Source organism: Montipora capricornis, chromosome 7, assembly GCF_036669925.1.
Source record: "Montipora capricornis isolate CH-2021 chromosome 7, ASM3666992v2, whole genome shotgun sequence".
Classification (NCBI taxonomy): domain Eukaryota; kingdom Metazoa; phylum Cnidaria; class Anthozoa; order Scleractinia; family Acroporidae; genus Montipora; species Montipora capricornis.
This window is the reverse complement of record NC_090889.1, coordinates 37037334-37052333: the sequence shown is the minus strand read 5'-3', so window position 1 is coordinate 37052333 and position 15000 is coordinate 37037334. Positions and strand designations below refer to the sequence as shown.

At 40.8% G+C, this 15000-nt stretch overlaps 4 protein-coding genes across 5 annotated transcripts in view; 3 read left to right on the top strand and 1 right to left on the bottom strand.

Annotated features, from left to right (window-relative positions):
• The window catches only part of LOC138057904 (BTB and MATH domain-containing protein 36-like), an 11745-nt gene extending 5546 nt beyond the window's left edge, over nt 1-6199 (top strand). Inside the window, exons 2-4 of the mRNA XM_068903807.1 lie at nt 496-580; nt 2727-3062; nt 5249-6199. Coding sequence (XP_068759908.1) covers nt 568-580; nt 2727-3062; nt 5249-5709 — 810 coding nt within the window. The 5' untranslated portion in view covers nt 496-567 and the 3' untranslated portion in view covers nt 5710-6199. The remainder of the gene's footprint in view (nt 1-495; nt 581-2726; nt 3063-5248) is intronic.
• Nucleotides 6200-6266: 67 nt separating this feature from the next.
• LOC138057087 (ragulator complex protein LAMTOR5 homolog) lies at nt 6267-10921 on the bottom strand. The gene is made up of 4 exons (XM_068903107.1): nt 10823-10921; nt 10676-10737; nt 8356-8473; nt 6267-6425 (listed from the first exon to the last, which is right to left on the bottom strand). The coding sequence occupies exons 1-4, from the start codon at nt 10855-10857 to the stop codon at nt 6365-6367; spliced, it is 276 nt and encodes a 91-aa protein (XP_068759208.1). The 5' UTR covers nt 10858-10921; the 3' UTR covers nt 6267-6364.
• Nucleotides 10922-10961: 40 nt separating this feature from the next.
• On the top strand, nt 10962-13503 carry LOC138057086 (BTB/POZ domain-containing protein 3-like). The gene has a single exon (XM_068903106.1). It carries the CDS (start codon nt 11058-11060, stop codon nt 12375-12377), a length of 1320 nt encoding a protein of 439 aa, XP_068759207.1. The 5' UTR covers nt 10962-11057; the 3' UTR covers nt 12378-13503.
• A 1069-nt stretch (nt 13504-14572) lies between these two features.
• The window catches only part of LOC138057084 (uncharacterized), a 21754-nt gene continuing 21326 nt past the window's right edge, over nt 14573-15000 (top strand). For both annotated transcript variants that reach the window (XR_011133600.1, XM_068903105.1), the window contains exon 1: nt 14573-14882. Coding sequence is in view for 1 of the 2 variants with exons in the window: in XM_068903105.1 (XP_068759206.1) it covers nt 14820-14882 (63 nt within the window). In the remaining variant the exon portion in view is untranslated. The remainder of the gene's footprint in view (nt 14883-15000) is intronic.

The window sequence follows — 15000 nt, the reverse complement described above, 5'->3', positions numbered from 1 at the left end:
GTCCGACTTAATTAATTTAATTTTCAAGTCACTTTTAATAGTTTCAATATTAAAGTTGTGTCACGAAACATGTGTTAGCATGTTTATACACAAGCTTTATTAAGACGACAGGAGCCGACGACGATTGTTCTTTAGTAGGTATGACAGACAATTCCGACGATGGGAAAGGGCATTTGAACATCACTTTGGCCCGATCGCGAGGGGGCGGGAATCTGAACGATCCAATTTTCAAAAGTTCAAATGCCCGGGTGCCGGGGGGGAGGGGTCCGGAGGGGGTGTTGAAGTTTCTAGTTGATCGGCGCATAAAGGTTGGGCAGCGTTTCATTCAAAATGCAGAGTCCATAGGGCGCGGCCGTTCTTTTGGTACGATTCCGGAATAAGAATACACTGAATAGACCGTATACGTCTTCAACGACGACAAAGTAAGGTCTTCTTTGATGCTGAAAATAATTTGTTTTGTTTTGTTTTTTTTCTTTTTGCCTCGGACATTCTGAGAGCTCCAACGAGTAACATAAAAGTTTCTCTTCAACTGTCACTTTGGCTGAAACAATTATACTAAAAATCAAGATGTCTACAACAGGTAAGTCCGCTCCACCCTTTTACGGCAACCAAGGTTCGTAGAGCTACAGAGAGGGCGAAAACTGTTTTGTTAACATTGAAAAGTCTAATAATAACACAATTCATGCGAATCAAACCAGTAAGCTAGTACTCACATGCGGGGATTTACTGAGAAAGATTCACAGGGTTCGTACCTCCAGGAAATTATAAAATTCCAGGAGTTTTTCAATCTCTCACTCAGCTCGCTTTACTCGCCATTTGTTCTTTTTTCGTCACGTTCCTTTTCGCTCCATGACTCCAACTGCGCAGCGTGGTCCCAGGCTACTTAGCAACGAGCGGGACAATAAAGTAAAAACCTGCATGTAAGAACCTAGTGGTTTAAAAACCTGCTGGTAGAAATTTGCCCTCAGTTACACACAAAAATACAAGAACCTGTTTAGCCAAGCAAGATTTAACGGGTTCTTATATATATGTGGGCTACAGCTTTATTGTTAATATTATAACCAAGGGTTTTGACTTTGAGAGTACAGTTATTGAGAGCGCAAATTTATAGTGAATAAAATACCAAGCTTTCATTACAAAAATAGTATTGTTTGCTACAACAAAACCAGGTTTATGTATTTTCTTGTAATCAACAGCCACATCTCCTAGGCCTTCATAGAAATTAAGAAGCTAATTATGAACCCATTTAGCCCAAATTGTCAACAACTACCTCAAAATACAAGAACCTAGTTTGCCAGACTTCAAAGATGTCGGTTCTTACATGCGGGTTTTTGCGTATTACAAAGCAATTTTCAAATGCCTGTCCAAAGCAATTACGAGATTGCAATTATTACGCTTAGCGATTGGTTTACAAATCTAGCGCCATGTTATCAACTAATGAGTAGGAAAACTAAAAGCATTTATCGCGATTTGCTTGCACTATTTTCCCCGCGCTTTGAGCAAGTTACATTGGAATTGCTACGAATTTGGATTGTTTAACGCGGTTTGCGCCTGCTGTGATTGGTCGAAGTCATTACTTTGGTATTTGTTTTACGACACTCAATTGAAAACTGCTCTTTCACTAACACTTGCAACAACACTAAGCGCAATGTTAAGAACTGAGTAAATAGCTTCCTTAAGGGAGGAGCAGCATACGAACGTTTAGACTGAAGTGCAGCACAATACACTTCCTTATCTCAGGGATGTCACCGCTTGATATGAGACAGGCGTAATCGCCGGCTAAATTTTAGGCGTCGATTGAAGTGACCGCGACGATCACAAATTATTCTCTACAACGTTTAAAAGTCATTCGATGCGTTAACAAAAAAAAAAGAATATCTACCTGTCTACGGAATTATCACTAGAATTCATCGATACTGGAAATGAAATAAAAGCGTTAAGTACTGTTGTGCGCGCCAGGTGTTGCGAGACACTGGGAACAATCTTGTTACCAGGTCCCTTTTGATGCTCAGAGTGCAAACTGCCTCAATAGAACCTCCAACCGGATGAATTTATTCTTAGCTACAACCCTGGTGACTCATACTGCCAGTATTCCAAGCGGTCTTCTTCCAAATGGACTCGACGTGAGCCTATTTATGTTAAATGATCAAACCGGCAACAATTGGAACGACTGGGCACGACCTTGACAGTTTTGCACTTCCAGATAGATGATTGATACCTCCTTTAAATTTCTGCCATTCCGGGAGTTCCAAGCAATTTTGTTTTCTCCAAGTGCTCCACCCTGATGCTGACTCCCTGCTCTTCCCAATTGTCGGCTGACTATTATCATTAATATCATTATCATTTTGTCACCATCATCATTGTCATCGCCAAAGTAATTACTTGGCCAATCAAAACGCATAGAGACAATCCAGTAAACCAATCAAAACTCGAAGTAATTACACGTAGCCGACACAAAGCGCGGGAAATGTGCACGCGCGAGCCACAATTGGTTTTGGTTTCACTTCTGATTGGTTGAAAAACTGGCGCGAGAATTTTGAACCAATCACTGAGTGAAGCAAATGCAAAACAAAGCAATTCGCTAATTACGGTCGATACTCAATTGAAAACCGCTCTAATATTAATTTCATTGATTTTTGTTCGTCTCTATGTCAAAAGAGGATGTCACCAGAGCAGCTATGTTAACGATGTGGTAATCAGCTAACCTTTCTCTTACTTTTTGTCAGATAGGGGCAGTGTACAATGGGTATCGCCTGCCGATTTTCACGACGACGACGAACCATGTTCTGCAACTGAATGCAATTCGAACGAAGCAGTGCCAGTGGAAAACAATCCGTTTTCGGAGCCATGGGAAGAGAGTGATCTGGTGCTTTTGGTGGCAAATGAAAAGTTCCATGTTCATCGCCTTGTGCTAATTCTCAACTCGCCAGTGTTCAAGGCCATGCTTAAGTCAGATTTCACGGAAGCGAGAAGTAAAGAAATAACTCTGCCTGAGAAGGATCCAGTTGAGATTTTGGACCTGCTTTTACAGCTCTATCCACAGCAAGGAGACGAGATCACCAGTAGGTTCTTAAAAAGGCACTTCATGCCACCTCATAAGACTACACTTTGTATTAATAAACAGTACACTTCCAAACAATAGCCAACATCGAAAGATTTATGGAAGAAAGACAGCGAATGATTTTCTTCGAGAAAGATTGTCGTAGTGCTCGCATATTTTCCTATTGGGCCCAGTTCAAACCTGGCTGGTATTTTTTACAGGTCACAGGCCACAGATCATTGTTTTAATAATACAGAAAGTATCCAAAACATGCATAAAAGCAAACCTTGGGCCTAAACAAAAGTTTTTAGGCCTAAGGCTAACATTTTTTAATGTTTAGGATTATTTTTGTATTAGTAAAACAATGACCTGTTACCTGTGGTTCTGTGATCTGTGATCTGTGACCTGTAAAAAATACCAGCAGCGTTTGAACGGGGCTCCATAGGAAGATATGCCAGCACTACGACAATCTTTCTCTTTCTTGTTGCTCATGTGTCCCGTGGCAAAAACAAAAACCTCAAGGCACAAACAAACAGGGGTATCCAACAAGAAATTTCGCGGAAATGTACGTAAATGTCCATACTTGTATAATATAATGTTTCCTTTGGGGATTCTTTCAATGGTAGGGCAGAGGAAAAAGTACTTTAGGCCCCGTCGAAACGTATCCGGCGAACCCAGCATCCTTGCATACGACGAGAGCTAATGAAATATAAATTTTCCAATCATAAGTCAGCGAGCTGGAAAAACTGTGTTATCCCATGTCACTTCAATTGTTCGCAATAAAAGAACCAGGAAACCATGTAAAAGATTTTGTGGCAACTTCTTTGGTCAACATACTTTGGCGCCAAAGTGGAGTGGCGATTTGAACGTCATCTGTTGTGCTTTGACTGTTATTTGTGTTTTTTTCTAAGTAACTTAAGACAAATCCAGTCTAGTATTTCCGAATAAAGTGCGAGAAGACGTCAAAACTTTAATGGTGTTAACTTCGCGAAAAAAGGCATTGATGGCGTCCTTTCGACAGGGTAGATCGACGACAACGCACAGCGCACAGGAATACACCATTTCCAGTGAAAGAGCAAAGGATAGACAGGATAGCAGAGTTTTGGCTGCAGCAAGCACTGCGGGCGCGGGTTCCGTAGGCACGGATGCGAATCCGTAATAAGTCTCCTGAGTGGAAAGATTTGAATACATAAAGAACTTAAAATCGTGTGTACGGTCGAAGCTGGATATTTTCAAGTCCGATGACGTTACAAACACAGATCCAAGCTTTACCGCGTGAACATTCAACATATCCGCTGTACAAAATTGTCACCAACTCGCACGCCTGATGGCGCATGCTAGGATGACAATAGTCACAGAGGTATCCTGGATACTAGAACGAATCCGGATACGTTTGGATGGGCAAATTCAGAAAACGTTGCGGATTCAAAAATATTCGGATATGTATGGACGGAGTCTAAGTCGCGTTCTCTTAATTTGTCATATTTCTCTTTCTGCTGTGGATTTAATATCGTCGAATATATCGAAAGAAACGCGAGAAAACTAGCAAGAAAACTACAGTCCCAGACAATTTTTGGGACACTTCTGCCTCTTCCTTCCCTGTCAATGTTGGTGTGAAAGATTTGGTGACTGCGATCAACATTGAGAGGGGCAGGGAACGCACGAGGAGGGAACAGAAGATGTTGACATGAAGTGTCCCAACTATTTATGTCTGAGACTGTAGCAAGACAAATTTCAATCTTGCATCGAAGCTATGATTCTTCAAATCCATGGCTTTACCGTCAATCATTTAGTTCTCCATGGAGAACATCTTTTTATGCAAGCGCTCTCAAAAGTAAGCTTTGGATCAAAACAAATTAACATAACAAATTACAATAAGCAACGACATCTAACGCATGCGCATGAAAATCGCGACGAAGGAAAAAACTCGCAGTCGAATCGTATTATTAACATATGGAAAGTAAGACTTTTTGTATCAAGACAGGGTTATCGGAAACCTCACTTTCATTCATGAGCTAAAGTGCAGGTAATTCAGCCACAATTGTGGTCTATAACAATAGTATCTAGAAAGGAAAAAATCGTGGTACGGTGTAAAAGTTTTGAAACAACTAAAGACACTGGGCTTTGCTACGTCTCAATAAATTAACTTAAAAATAACAGAAATACACAATAAATGAAATCATAAAATCAAGGTTTTTTTTTTTCCAGTGGAAAATGTGGAGCACATTTTGAAGCTAGCTGATGAGTATCAAATGAACAGCGTTCTAGAACGCTGTGGAAGTTTTCTCAGGATAACGAAGAAGGACGACGCAGATGCTATGTACGCACTTCTTCTTGCACAAAAATACCAGCTGAGTGCGGTCGCAGAGGAATGTCACGACATTTTGGCCGGATTGTCCTTGGGAGAGCTAGAAGCCTACGAAGAATTTGAAGACCTCGATAGTTATAATTTGCGAAAAGTACTACTTCCCAGAATGAGAAGACTAGAAAAAGCTATCACTGATCTTCAGCCTGAAATTTCAGGGCTTCTGAAATGTGCAACTTGGTTGTGGAGCGAGGCAAAGAAAAGCATGCCTTGGTGTCCAGTGCATTATGCAAGTGGCATTCCCACAGTCAGCCTGAAAGATCGCCTTGAAAAATGCGAAGCTTGCAAAAACCTCATCCGGTAATTGGCAGCAAACACTTTTCGAGGGAGGCATTGCAATATGCATCAAAACGAACAGCCTACCGAAAATTTTGTGCCTGCTCTCAAAGAGCTGTTTGCTCTGACAGGTTGTGAAAACAATTCAAATTAGACAAAAGCGAGAGATACATGTAGTAGGGAACATCAGAAACGAAAACAGCAACAAGACCGTCAAGTTTTACAGTGGCATCAACAAATTTTCTCATGGTTACCCTTAATTTTAAAAACGTTTAGGGCCAAAGTTGCTGCCATGGGTCACGCAGCGCATATGTCACGCAATGCAGCACTCCAGCTACAATGAACGGGTAACCTTTTCCCATGCTTTTTTAAAGTTTCAGATTCTCTGAGCAAATGGCTCCATTTTATTAGGAGCTCCGCTTTGTTGCTTATCTCGAGAGAAACGTTGCGTCCAGTTACACAGCTCTATAAGAAACTGCAAATCTCATGATTAAATCTCATGATTAAATTTCAAATTCGCTTTCTTCTCACAATCTGGGGGGGGGGGGGGGGAGAAGTTCGACATTGAATGCAACAAAAGTTCTCCTTTACAATTAGGAAATGTCTTACACACTTTATTCTTGCCTTTAAAAGCTATTTATTTGCATTCAGTTCTTATGGTTGCATGCAAAATAGAGCAGGTTTCACGATGGTACTTTGTGGATAGCAACTGTAACGTTTCCTTCTGATTTGACAAGCAAGTTACTGAAAAACAGAAGGCAGAAAAAAATCGTATATCAGTCCCAGCTGGAAGTTCAAGTTTGAAATGAATGAATATTTGGAGTGCGGGTTAAAGACGAATCAGAGAAGTGAATCAAGTGATTGTCGCACTTAGAGCGGTTTTCAATTGAGTGTCGAAAGTAATTAGCGAATTACTTTGGTTTTGCATCTACTTCACTCAGTGATTTGTTCAAATTTTTCGCGCCACTTTTTCAACCAATCAGAAGTGAAACCAAGACCAATTGTGGCTCGCGCGTGCACATTTTCCCGCCTTTTGTGTCGGCTACGTGTAATTACTTCGAGTTTTGATTGGTTTACTGTATTGTCTCCGTCCTTTTTGATTGGTTAAAGTAATTACTATGGTTTTGGTTTTACGACACTCATTTGAAAACCGCTCTATCGGGACAATTTCAGTAATTGTCTCTGATTTACATGTATATAGATACACCTGGAAAATTCAGTCGACTCCAACGGGATTCGAACCCATGACCTGCTCCCAACTGTGTGGCAGAGCATTGCACCGACATCGCAGAGGTCATGGGTTCGAATCCCGTCGGAGCCAAGAGACTGTTGCTTAAATTGTCCAGCTAAGTGCAAAGATCACTTCTCTCACTGGTACATGTGAGTCTTTTTCGACGGTCTCTTTATGAAGTGAAAAATCACGCGTGTATGGAAATGTGAACTGGCCACATAAAGAGAGCAGAAGAGAAGTGTAACTTCAACAACTCATTTAGATTATGATATTCCGGCAATTTTTGTAGATGAATACTCAGGGGGGCACTGGGAAAATCTTCTGGGGCTACGCTAGAGTGATCTCTGATAAATAAATGTCTTTGAGCTTATGATAAACTACCACGGTCCCAGAGGTATTTCTTGAGCCACGAGAGAGCCGCGAACTGGCGAGAAGAGAAAACCTCTGGTTACCATGAACTTGAATCTCACTTTCATGCAGACGCCAGGGTCAGGATCGTCTGCACGAAAGTGAGATTCAAGTCCAAGGTAACCAGAGGTTTTTCTCATCTCGCCGCTTCGCGACTCGTCTTCACCGCTTTACAGCTCAAGAAAAACCTCTGGGACCAGGGTTATATTATGATAAAGCCCTCTCAAGCAGAATTTGATTTCCTAGATCTTCCTCCTACATCCAAAAACTCATTATTTGATAATTCATGAACCAAACATCCTATCAAGAAACCGGAAAAAAGTCACGTGCACGAGCTTTAAAAACCGGTAAAACATTCTTTACACCAAAGATCCTACCAAGACATAGCTTGTTTTCCTTGTATGCTAATGTTCTCCTCTCATTCATCAAGTTTAAAACCACGAGGCAAAAAACACCAGAAGGGAAGGCAAGGGGAGGGTGAGGGGTCTGGGAAGGGGGGGGGGGGGGGGCCTATGCATATGAAGGCGTTGCTCGGGCTTTTTTGACCCCTAAAAGAGACCATAATTTATCCAAAACATACAACCCTAAACAAGATCGTGACGGCTACATATGATGGTGTTTTGCCCACAGACAACCCTACCTGAGACCAAAATTCGAAATTAACACCCCTAAGGAAGACAGTGAGCATCCCAGTCCTATTCATATACGAGTACATGCTGTCTCATAGTTATCATTAGTGGCTGGCATTGTGATTCACAAACAGCTGGCATAGGGTTTGATAAAATTTTAAAGAAACTGCCCACATGTACTTTCCTACTTCAGCCAACTGTTTTCAAAATGGTACCAGTCCTGAATGCCCAAAAATAGCACTGACCTCAAAGATCAGTAGATGTATGGAAATTGGGGTAGACTCAACGAACTACACATATGCGTACGTGCATGAACCATACATGCACGCTCTGGCATTGTGGTCAACATGTGACAAATGCAGTTCACAAATAGATAAAAGAAGACTGCCACCTGGAAAACACTTACCAAGCATCTGACTCCAAACAGATGACAGGATGGGATTCTTTGTTAGGATACAATTTCTTGGCATTTTCCACCATAGAGCAGACAAGTCCAGAGTAAATGGGATTTGCTGTGCCTTTAGCTATTAGAAGGGAAAAATGGCAGATAATAAATGAATTATGTAAATGAAAAGTGATAGCTTACTGGAATTTTAATTTTTGCAATGAGGATATGTGGTGATTTGATCATTGCAAGTCTTATGAAAGTACCAGTGCAAGTTTTTTTTTCCCTTTCTTTGTTTTGTTCTGTTTAGGGAGGGAGGGAGGGAGGGGGGGGGGGGGGGGGTGCCCTGCAAATGCCATGCCAACTCAAATTTCAAGGTAATGGCAGAGTTGTGAAAAGAAACTCATTACAATCCAAGAACACTCCCAACAAGAGATTCCTTTGTGCAATTTAAAACTACACTGTATGTATCACTAAAATGAACTCCGGGTCTGCTTACATAGTTTAAAATATGAAAAGGATGTCAAGAGCTGTAGCTTTCAGGTAAACTATTTTGATGTTCACAAGTTTTGTTCATGGATCCACATGAAGATAAACTTGTTGCAATTTTCAATGAATTTCATGCTTGCCCTTGTAATCGAAACAAATCGGATACAAATCTTTTTAAATTTGAGACCAGAAAAAAATGACCAAGAAATGCAAAAGAAAAGCTAGACAGATCAGCTTATGGGTGCCTTATTTTTAACCTACTTATCAAAGAAAGTAGGTATCTATGTATGTAATTCCTTCCCTTCCCTTCATGGAAAAAGTGTTTACAAGAGGGAAGGGGTCTGTTATATCATTTTTCAATTAGCATTTTAACCACAGGGTTCTCCCTAGTTTTCAGCGCAACAGGTATGGCACCTTTTCAAACCGGTAAAGCAATTGGTTAATGTTGGACGTTCTGCAAAGGATAAGCGACTTCTGAGCATTTGCAGACGGTAATAAGTTCTCTTACAAGCGGTAAATTTTACCGGTTACCGCCTGATAAGGAGAACCTGGTAACCATTGGTCCCTGGGGCTGAGACTTGACAGATTTTACTCTGTCAAATGTCAGACAATGGCTAAGCAGTCAAAAACTTTCCTTAAGAAGCATTGACAAGGACACATTTAAACGAGAAAGTCTATTGGCTCAGTGCTTTTAGTAATTTGTCTCAAAAATCAATTAGACTGATCAGTCTTTATTAAGAAGATTTATTGGCCGTGGCACAAGTACAGTTACAATAATACCAACTTTATTCCTTAATTTCAATGAAAGGGAAGGAAACAGGAGGTTATCCTGATTGCGGGTATCCGCCCTCAGCCCGATGTACTTGACTGAGAGTTGATTTTGATGAGGTAGGAAAACCGAAGTACCCCGAGAAGAACTCTCGGAGTAAGATTCAGATCGACTGAAACTCAGCCCACATATGACCTCGGGGCCAAGTGTTGAACCCAGGTCACAGAGCTAAAAGGCAAGGTTGATATCCGGTTAAGGCAGCAACTCATGCTGTTGCAAAGAATCTTAGGAACACTCAGACATATTACTTTGTGAATGCATTGCACACGGTACTGTTCTTAGGGCAGTACTAATCAGTTCCTGAGTTTGAACCTTGTTCAAGCCTAACTTTGCTGATCACCGGGTAAAGACAAACAACAAATTTGATACAAGAGGATGAAGATTTAAAAAAACAATGACAACACTATAATATTGTGTGAAAGAATTGCATATTGGCAATATTTACTTCCTGTCTGGTCTCTTTGTTGTCATGTCAAGGTGTCGGTAGTTTTGAGAGACCTAACAATTTTTCAACATTCCTACAAACGTCTGCCTGCTAGAAACGATACAAATTAACTGGCCAAACGATTTTTTTTCTTCTGCTTCATAACCACATTTGCAGAGGTCCCATGTTTTATGAGTCAATAAATCAATGAGTCAATGAGTCATGAGTCAATGAGTCATGAGTCATGAGTCAATGAGATTCACAGTCAATATAGCAATAATTAATTGATTAAACCTATATTAAGCCCTCGTTTCAGTGAATAGGCCTAAGCACTCTCTGAAATTTTAGCTTTCATTTTATGGGTTAGGGTAACTGCACTAACTCATTGAATCATTGACTCATAAACTCATTGACTCATTGTGTACACTCACATTTGCAGGAGATAGCCAGTCACATGACCAAAGAGTGACTCTAATAATCTCGAGCTCTCTGTGCTAACATTCCTAATTCATTTGTATTCAGTTTCTTCGCTGAAAACCACTGATACACCGAAAAATACTTCTTCAACATCAATTTAGTTTCAACAGAAATCCACTGACCTGCAAGAGCTAAACCTTGGTGATCACAGCAGAGTACACCAATCACGCCGTGTTCCGACATCCTGTGAGAGAAATAACTCGCTATAAGCACCTTTTATGAGCAGATTTTGCTATTCTGGATACAAAAAAAGTATATGCCGTGCTTACACATCGTCTAAATGAGAATCCAAGGACTTTTCCATGGTCAAAATGAATTAAGACAAGTGACGAATATCAACCAACACTGTGACAGCAAAAACTTTGTGTACATGATGTTGTTACGTTTAAATGCCTTAACCGCTGACCGAAGCAGCTGCTCCTTGCGGAAGCCCTTATTTTTGCTTCCGGTTTCGTTTTATTTGCTCTTGTGTGAGATCTTGCCTACAAATTGCTTGTATTTGCAATGGCTAAAGCGGATACAACCGAAATTTACCAATGGCAACTGGTCAAATCGTCCGTCAGCAGTCGCATTAAGCACTTGTACAATAACACGCTTATGGCGGATGTGAATTTTTGTGTGGCCGATGCCAGGGGTTCTGATCAACCGAAAGTAACGGTGCCATGTCACAAGTTTGTTTTGTCGATCAGCAGTCCCGTATTTTTCACAATGTTCTATGGACAAATGCCAGAAACAGGAGATACCATTGAGCTACCAGACTGTGATGCAGAAGGATTACTGGAGTTCCTTCGTTACATATATTGTGACGAAGCCAAGCTAACGGGAAGTTGCGTGTTGCAAGTATTTTACTTAGCAGAGAAGTATATGATTCCTTCTTTAACGGCAATTTGTAGGAGATTCTTGGAGGCAAATATTAGTGCTGCAAATGCGCTCGATGTATTGCCTCATCTCGACAAACTAGGAGAAGCTTACTTGGTTGATGTATGTTGGAAGACTATCGATTTAAATGCAGAGCAATTCCTGGAGGCCGCTACTTCTTCATTGCTTGAAACTAAGGAGTTATTATCTTCCGTGTTGGAACGGGATTCCCTGAATGTTAAGGAAATCAGAATCTTCCAGGTCATCAATTCCTGGGCTGAAGAGTTATGTATCAAACGAGGACAAGAAGGTACTGGAAATAACAAAAGGTCGATCATTGATGACATGATTCTCGATCAAATACGTTTTCCTCTAATGTCACAAAGAGAATTTGCTGAACATGTCCCCGAAACTCAAATTCTCACTGAAAGTGAGATCGTTGATTTGTTTATGTATTTTAGTTTGGGTAGAAACCCCGGGCGATTTGATTGTGCTCCAAGGTTAAAGACAAAAGTAGCTTACCAACGTTGTAAAAGATTTCCTAAAACTGCCCGTTTTTGGTATTACAATCGAGGCTTGGTCGATGCTATTTCCTTTTCGGTTAGTAGCCCTGTGAATCTGAGAGGGGTTCGCCTATTTGGCTCTCCAGGAGCGAAATATGTCGTCAGCTTAAAAATCTGTGGTAAGCAGGTCGCGAAGGGTGACTTTCAAACAGAACGACGAGAAGGAATCGGATATTGTGGCTATGATATTATTTTGAGCAAATTCTTCTACCTTGCGCCTGGTGTCCAATGCATTTTGGAAGCGTTAATCCAAGGGCCAAAATCAATCTTTGGCAAAGAAGGCAAGGAAAAAATGGCTTGTGGAAACGTAACGTTTCGATTCACAACACAAAATGAAACAGAACTGAATGGAACATCCGTAAGCCAGGGACAATTTGCTGAAATTCTTTTTTCACGTATTTGAAAGCCTGTGCATCGTCGAGTACTTAAAGTGACAAGCAAACGTGACGGCAACAAGAACGTCACAAATTTGCATATTTATTGGTTTAAAACAAAAGCTTTGCACTCCTTGCACGTGCATTTTTCACTTTTGTCCATTTCTTTGCGGCGGCGTCAGCAAAAAAAAAACATGAAAGAAATAGCCATATTTGAGGTTTTATGAAGAACGTCAACACTTGAGGATAAATTTTCGTTCCATACCCTAAGTTAATGTGGGAGGCGCGATGGCTTCATGGTTAGTGCGCTCGACTCCGGATAGAGTGGTCCGGACTCGGGCCCTGGCCGGGGACATTGTATTGTGTCCCTGGGCAAGACACTTTATTCTCATGGTGCCTCTCTCCACCCAGGTGTATAAATGGGTACCGGCGAATAATGCTGGAGGGTAACCCTGCGATGGACTAGCATCCCATCTAGGGGGAAGTAGAAATACTCCTAGTCGCTGCGCTTCATGCTACAGAAACCGGGGCTAAGATCCGGCGTGCTTGGCCACTGGTTCGTAAGCAGACTTTACTTTTACTTTTTGTTAGCCTGAATTAAGCGCCGTTCCGACTAATGATATTAGGTAGCTTTAGCAACGACAACGGCGACGGCAACGAGAACGTCACAAATTTGCATATTTAGTAGGCAAAAACAATAGCTTTGCACGCTCTGCACGTGCGTTTTTCCTTTTTGTCCATTTGGGTGCCGTTGTCAGCAAAACTACTACGTGAAATAGCCAAATTTGAGGTTTTATGGAGGACGTCAGCACTTGAGGTCTCCCAAATTAAGCTTGTCTCATATCGGTTTCATTCTTGAGGGACTGCCACACCATTGTCATGTTAAAAAGCTTGGAATAGTCTCGAAGTGATTAGAATAATGGGAATTTATGTTTTGAGATGACGTTCTCGTTGCCGTAGCCGTCGTCGTTTCTTAAACTCCCTACTCTCTGTATAGGCGACCGTCCGACAATGCTGTACATGCTGGGGAGTCACGTTGTTTGGTTATCCAGCAAAAAGGGTTACTGATATCCCACAAAACTGATATTGCATTATAACACATGTAGTCCATAATTGTTTTTAATAAAATTGTTAGTAACAAGATAACAGTCAAAATGCTTGAAGTGTGATACCTTCATTACTGAAGAAATACTAGAAAAGTGTACAAACCGATACTCCCCAAAATATACAACAGTACTTTCAATGCCACGTCGATGGCAAAACAGGAATCGAACACAACTCACTAATCCTTGATTGCTACATAACTACTACTTTATATTTTTTTTAATTTGTGCTGTGATCAAACTATGCGTGGCAGTCTGATTGGGTGACTTGTGTGTCCTTTGTGAAGTCTGCGGAGATGGAGGCTCGGTATTTAAGTTTGTGGACTTCGATTTGACTTCGAGTTTGATGCCTCTTAGCCGCTTTTGATTAACGCTCGTTGAAAGTGGTTTTCGAGGAACTATCGTTGAAAGACCACCATATTAGAAGCGCAGCAATAAGAGAATTTAATATCTCCATGTTCAAAAAGCAAATTTTATCATTTCTTCCTCTAAATGTCACTTTTTTTGTGCCAAAAGTCAGCAAAAATAGCTGTAATTTTGACACACGACCGACCTAAAAGAGGCATGGGTCTATTTTGTATTTGACGTCACAATCTGCTTTGCAAGGTAAACATCTTTCGAAAACGTGACATCTCTATTTTCACATGACCCATATACTACAGTTCATTTTGGGGGATTCGAGCCCCGGCCGGGTCATTGTGTTGTGTTCTCGGGCAAGACACTTTTCTCTCACAGTGCCTCTCTTAACCCAGGACTAGCATCCCATCTAAGGGGGAGTAGAAATACTCCCAGTCGCTTCATGTTACAGTAACCGGAGATAAGCGTCGGCCTGATGGGCCACTAAGCTCGTAGCAGAATTTACCTTACCTAAAACTTATGTAAAGTACACGAAACACCGACCTGTAAACATTTATGCCGCTATAATATTTAATATGAGGTGGTAAAAAAGGACTTAAGAAACAACTATGAAATTTTCCTTTGTCGTATGTTTTCACTTTTAAACTTTTTTTAGTTCATTTTCTTAAAAAAAAAAAAAAACGTCAAAACTCCCGCTTTTGTTTTTTATGCAAATAGAATACTTGCTTGTGTCATGTTAAATAAACTGTTTAATGTATGGCATCAGCTGTCTTTGACATCCTAGTTCCAGAACGCATTTTCTTAAGTCAGATAATAGGAAAATTTCGTTTTCTTTTGCGTCATAAACTAAAACCGGATTGCGGGCCAGGATTTTGAGCAAAAGCCGTCGAAAGCTGTATGTTCTTTCATTCGAATACGGAGTGACTGTGACTCATATTTCCGCGACGACCTGCACATGAAGATTCCTCAATTATTGACCAGAGAGAATAGTTTACCTCTAAACTATCAAATATGGACGCCCAAAGAGCGTTTCTTGCAGCTGTATTATGCGAAAGGCAACAATCATGGAGGAAGGTTGGCTACTATTCACTGTTAATATTTGAAGTAAAACCTCAACTGAATATTTAAAATTCGTCTCTCCAGTAGCAACTTTAATTTGGTTTCGAGTGGATTCCGTCGTAAATGACAAGAA

What these genes read in the sequence shown, in the direction of transcription:
- LOC138057086 (XM_068903106.1), top strand. Translation starts at nt 11,058, where the DNA reads ATGGCTAAAGCGGATACAACCGAAATTTACCAATGGCAACTGGTCAAA.
- LOC138057087 (XM_068903107.1), bottom strand. Translation starts at nt 10,857, where the DNA reads ATGGAAAAGTCCTTGGATTCTCATTTAGACGATGT. An exon ending in CCAAGGTTTAGCTCTTGCAG is followed by an intron (nt 8,474 to 10,675) that starts GTCAGTGGATTT and finishes CCCTTCTAATAG; the next exon opens with CTAAAGGCACAGCAAATCCC. An exon ending in TGTTTGGAGTCAGATGCTTG is followed by an intron (nt 6,426 to 8,355) that starts GTAAGTGTTTTC and finishes TCTGTTTTTCAG; the next exon opens with TAACTTGCTTGTCAAATCAG.